This window comes from Gracilinanus agilis, chromosome 4, assembly GCF_016433145.1.
Source record: "Gracilinanus agilis isolate LMUSP501 chromosome 4, AgileGrace, whole genome shotgun sequence".
Classification (NCBI taxonomy): domain Eukaryota; kingdom Metazoa; phylum Chordata; class Mammalia; order Didelphimorphia; family Didelphidae; genus Gracilinanus; species Gracilinanus agilis.
Window position 1 is genome coordinate 123,225,878 of NC_058133.1, and position 6,000 is coordinate 123,231,877.

At 33.5% G+C, this 6,000-nt stretch overlaps 1 protein-coding gene across 1 annotated transcript in view; it reads right to left on the bottom strand.

Annotated features, from left to right (window-relative positions):
• The window catches only part of USH2A (usherin), a 1,059,501-nt gene that overhangs the window by 683,702 nt on the left and 369,799 nt on the right, over positions 1–6,000 (bottom strand). Inside the window, exon 21 of the mRNA XM_044674959.1 lies at positions 2,084–2,214. Within this exon, the coding sequence (XP_044530894.1) occupies positions 2,084–2,214 (131 nt within the window). The remainder of the gene's footprint in view (positions 1–2,083; positions 2,215–6,000) is intronic.

Sequence of the window (6,000 nt, forward strand, 5' to 3'; positions counted from 1 at the left end):
GAAGATATGTAAGGACCAATGTAGAGTGAAATGAGAAAACTAAGAGAAAAAATCAGTACTATAACAGAGACATTATAAAAACAAAACATTTTGAAGTTCTTAAGAATTCTATCATCAAAATGATACATTTAATTGTAAAGTACCAGTGAGGAAAAATGCTAATAACATCCTGATGTAAAAGTAATGGCTTATATGCAGAATGATCCACACATTTTTAGACATGTCCAATATGTGAATTTGTTTTTCTTTGCTTTTTTTCTTTAGAGACAGTGGTGGTGGGAAGAAGAAGAAAAAACATGCTAAAATGAAAAAAAAACTAATTAAGATAAAAGTATCTGTGAAGCAGGAAGATAAAATATATGCCCACAATAATCAATAGATCCCTATATCAATAATGAAATCCAAGAAGAAAAAATAGAAAGATGAGTCCTAATCAAAGTAACCACAAAACACACAAAATATCAGGCACTCAATATGTGTAAGAAATTAAGATCTCTATAGATACAATTATAAAATGGCCCTCAAAAAATAATACTGGAAATGAAAACCATAAATGTTGGAGGGAATATGGGGGAAATGAGACACTAATACTCTGTTGGTGGAGTTTAAATTGATATAGACATACTGGAATACAATTTAGAACTATGCCCAAAGGGCTATAAAACTGTGCTTACTCTATGATTCAGCAATACTAATACTAGTTCCATATCCCAAAGAGATAAAAAATGGGGTATAGGGAAAGGACAAAATATTTGTAGCAGCTCTTTTTTGTGGTGGCAGATAATTGGAAATTGAGGGATTCTCCCTCAATTGGGGGAAGGTTGAACAAGTTGTGTTATATTATTTTAATGGAATACTATTGTGCTATAAGAAATGATAAGCAGGATGATTTCAGAATAAACCTGGAAAGACTTACATGAACTGATACAAAAAGAAATGAGCAGAACCAAGAAAATATTATACACAATAATGGAAATATTGTAGGATGAACAAGTATTAATGGCTTAGAAGGGGAGGGACCATGAAAATGGAATACTACATTTATCAAACTTTTTCAACATTTTTGTTAATTTTCCTTAACACTAATGCCTTCCCTCTCTAAGTATCTCCAATTAATCCTTCATTCATTTTTTGTAGTTGTATCCATTGTCTCCTCTGATTTGGATGTGAACTCTCTGATGGCAGATGGCAGGGACTATTTTTTGCTTTTCTTTGTAGCTCTACCATTTAGCACAGTATGCTAAAAAATACCTTCTGACTTGTTCATTTGACTTCCGTTTTAAAAAAAATCTTTTTATATGGAATTAGCATTGGGAAATATAGTTGATATAGAAACAAAAGGAATAAAAATGTATTTAAAAAATAAAGATCCCATTTTTGCCCTATATTTTATGTTTCTCTTATGTCATCAGATTAACATATGAAATGAAAAGATGTTCTTCATACAACAAAAGTCCTTGTCCTCCATTGATATCCATGTCAAGTGCAAAGAAAGAACATGTAATAATTTGAAAATAAGAGAATATAATAATATAAGTGAACCTTGTGAGTATAGCAGATATAGAAGGAAAGAAAAAAAGGCATAAAGGATGAATAGGCAAAGATAGCCTGCAAACACTATCAGTGGAGTGAATATTTATATTGATCAAATTCGTAGATTTTTGAAATCTTTTACACTCAATGATAATGGAAGCAAGTGACCATCAAGAGATCATGTTTTTTGAGCTTTTCTTTTTCAATACTATACTATTGATAGATTTATACACATCCACCTATATTCTCTTGCTTTGTTACCTGTTCAGTGGCACATATTTGTTTAATAGGAGCACAATGGTCACAGAGCAAATCAAAGCTCAAATGGACACCAAGTATACTACTGTGGTCTCCTGCACACTGAGTTCTAAACAACTGAGTTAATTGGCCACAGGTTTCATCAATCAGCATTTACTGAGTAATCATTGTGAATATTCACTGATAAGGAACTGGAGTGTTGAAAGTGAGATGAAGGCACAGTCTTTTCCTTCAGGGAACTTACAAAGAAAATGGCTTAAGTTATTTTTCTTCAGTTTTCATAGTCACTTACTTGGGGATCATAAAGAAAGTAAGGACGTCCACTCTTCAGCTGAAGTGCAAAATATTCTTCTTGATTGCCAGGTGATACAGCTAACACAATCAAACCATCAGGTTCCCTTGTTCGAAAGTTGACCTTGATACCTGGTGAGAAAATGCAATCAGAAAATCAGTCTTAGCTTTACTGCTGTCTCTTTCTGTTAAAGATGCATTTACTTCCATTATTATTTATGATGCATTGAGTACTGATAAGGAATCACATTCAGCAAAGTACTAGAATATCCCCTTTACCATTTTGCTTTGAACACATACCCATTATGAATTAGAACCTGCTCTTGAAACTCAAGCCCTTCTTTGCCAGACTATTCATCAATCAATACATAATGAGACACAGTACCTACTCTTCAAATTTACAAACCAGGGGAGACACATAAGAATGAAAAAAAAACATGATGTCAATGCCAAAGTAGAATCAAAATGTCAAAATGAAAAACTCATTATCATGTCATAAAAATGAAAGAATAAATTAATGTTTGTTTAAAACATAGAAACAAAGGACTCTTTTTACAAGGATACCATGATTCATGAAGGGTCAAAGTGTGCCTCCACTTTCCTATGTGTGTTATTTCCCTCATTAGACTGTGAGCTCCTCGATTACAGGGGCTATCTTTGCTTCTGTATTGGTTTCCTCAACACTTAAAATTGTGCTTGGCATATTTTAAGTGCTTATTATGTTTTATTCTATTCTTTTCATTCAACACATGAGTTGACAACTCCTGAAACACCTACAGGGAGATATATCAAATAAAACTGCCTGGAATTCTAACCCATCATAACCATCTCCTAATCTTTCCCATATTTCTAGCACACCATTACTGTTAAACTTTACATTGTTCAACAACAAGGTGATGATGCAACCAAGAAAGTTAATGTGGTCTTTAGCAGTATGAAGAAATTTACAATTTTCAAGATTAGAGAGGTATAAGTCTTACTTGTGCACTGCCTAGACAAATCATATTTAAATATAAAAGTAGCATTCAGTTTAGGGTACCAATTTTAGGAAGGTTATTGATGAGTCCAAAAGAATTTTATTAATATGATTAAAGGATTCTATGGTCAGGTGAATGAACTAAGGAAGTTTAATGTGCAAAATAAAATACTTGAGGTGTAAGGGTGGAGAAGAAGGATGTATTCTTAAAGAAAAGCCCTAAGTAAGGAGTAAAATTCAAGGAGATAAACAGGTTTATATAAACCTAACAATTATAGCTCTCTAGAAGTGGGAAGAGTTGCTTTGGGAGGTACTTTATTTCCCTTCATCAGAGGTCTCCAAACAAAGACCAAATAATCATTATGGTAATTCGGAAATTACCATAGGCAAAAATTATTCTTGTTCATATATAGGTTGGATGAACCAGGTTGTTCTTTAGGTGGCTTCCAACTTAAATTTTGTGATTCTTTAATTGCCAAATGGATGAGATAAACAATAAGTATATAACAAATTCAGGTAGAGAAATGAGGTCCCTTCCAACCTGAGGTATGTCCTCTGATCACATTGCTTTCCTATCTCAGTTATTTCATCATTATTTCAAATTGTTTCCTCTCTCTTTGATTTCTCAACCGATTCCCTGCCCCACACTCAAACAAATAACCTAAATTACTACTTCACTGAAAAGACTGAAATGCCTTCATATGAAATGCCTCAACTCCCCTTTTCCACATTTCAAAATTTCTCAATGTCTCCACCCATTTTTTTCTCCTTTCCCTACTGTGCCATAGGATGAGATGGTCTTAACTTTTTGCCAAGGCTAATCCTTCCTACCCATCCTCCACTTGATATATTTCCTCCAGAACTTTGATCATCAACTGTCTCCTCTCTTAAGAATCTTAAGCTATCCCCCTTTCAGCTGATTCAGTGGTGGCAGCCTGTACTCCTATAAATATGTCTAAGATATCAGTCCTTAAAAAAGCTTTCTCTCAATCTCACCACCCAATCAAGTTATTATCAGTTTGATTCAGACATCTATTGTATACCTTCTAAATACAAGGTGAGAAGCAGTAGAAGGCTCAGAGTCCAGAAGACGTAAGTTCAAGTGTCACTTCTCACAAGTACTATATGAACCTAATAAACATATTTAAATTTTTACTTCCCCAGGCTACTCTTTAAAACTATGCAGTTGCATAATTTTGCTAGTCCTTACTGGTAGAAAAAATTAGTTCCTTATATCAAAGAAATCACATATCTAGGCCAAAATTAAAAAAAAAAACAATACAAGGCACTCTGCTAAGTTCTAAAAATACAACAATGAAAAACAACACAGTCCCTGTCCTCAAAGAATTAATCTAATGGTAATGTAGAGATAAGATATGTATAAATATTAATGATAAAAGCTAAAGTAGAGTATGGTAAAAGCAGAAATCTAAAATGCTAGGGAAAAAATGAGATATCACATTTAGAAAAGAAATTCAGGAAAACTTCATGGAGGACTTGTAATAATAAACTTATTTTCTCACATTAAGATATTGGATGTTCCTGGACACAATCTTTTCCTTTTGCCAACCACTGATGAGTATGAACTTCATTAACTCAAATACTTTATCTGACTTCAGATTTTGGATTGCTCAGCACTAACAATGTAGGAATCAGCTCCAAAATCAAGGCTCTCAATCTTGTTTTTCAGTTACTTTAGACTTATATGATTCTTGTTAATTGGGGATTTTCACAGCAAACATGGTGAAATGGTTTGCCATTTCCTTTTCCAACTTATTTTACAGACGTGGAAACTGAGGCAGCATTTGAACTCAGGTATTCCTGACTCCAAGATTAGTGCTTTATCCACTGTATCACCTACCTCTCCTATGTGATCCTTTTATTCTGAAAACTCAATCTCCCAAATCAGCATCAAGTATAAAGCACTATAGATAATCATTCTAGACACACTCTCTTCCCTTTTCTTCCAAAACATGAACTCTAATTCCTGATTCTACTCTTATCTTTCCTTTTCTGTCTCCTTTACCAGTTCATCTTCTTGAATTTTAAGATTGGTGTTGCCCCACGCTCTGTTCTTGGTCTGTTATCTGATTGATGTTCTCTTCCTTGGCAAATTCATTTACTGCTGTGGCTTCAATTTTCATTTATTAAGGCCATATCTTCAGTCCTGAAATGTCTTATGAGCTTCATGTCTACATGCCAAATTGCATACAATAGGACATTTGCAAATGGATATCTCATTAACATCTCAAATTTAGTATGTCCCAAGCCAAACTGATTATCCTTTCCCCAAAATCTGTCCCTCCTTCTGACTACAAAGTAGCTTATTGTAAGGAAAAGAATATAAGACTTGGAGTTGCAAGAACTGGAGTTAAATCCTAAATCTGCCATTTATTAATTGAGTGATCTTGGAAAAACTGATTCACATCTTACTGCTTCAGTTTTTAGTTGTAAAATTAGAGAGTTAAGTGGATGGCCTATGAGATCTCTTCTAATTCTTAATCTATAATAAAATGACCATCCTCCACATTGCCATTCACCTAGTCAATCTATCTCATTCAAGGCTTTTTTTATTTTTTTTCTCCCTATGTCCTCTTCCACAGATGATCTGTTTTGATTTCCTACAGTTTCTCCCTCTTCAAAGTCTTGATTTATCCCTGCATCTGCATTCCCATTGCCATTACACTAATCTAGGCCTTTATTATCACCTGCCAGAATTATTGTAATAGCCTCTCAATAGTCCTTTCTACTTCTATTCTTCAAACTCTAATATACTCATCATGTTGTTCTTTCTTCATTCATAAATCTAATGTCAGGCCCCAACCCCAAAAAAGCCTTTAATTATCCTCCTTTGCTCAAAAAAATCAGATTATTTTATTAAATTATAGTATTATATGTTGAACCAACTAATTTTTCAATATATATATATATATATATATATA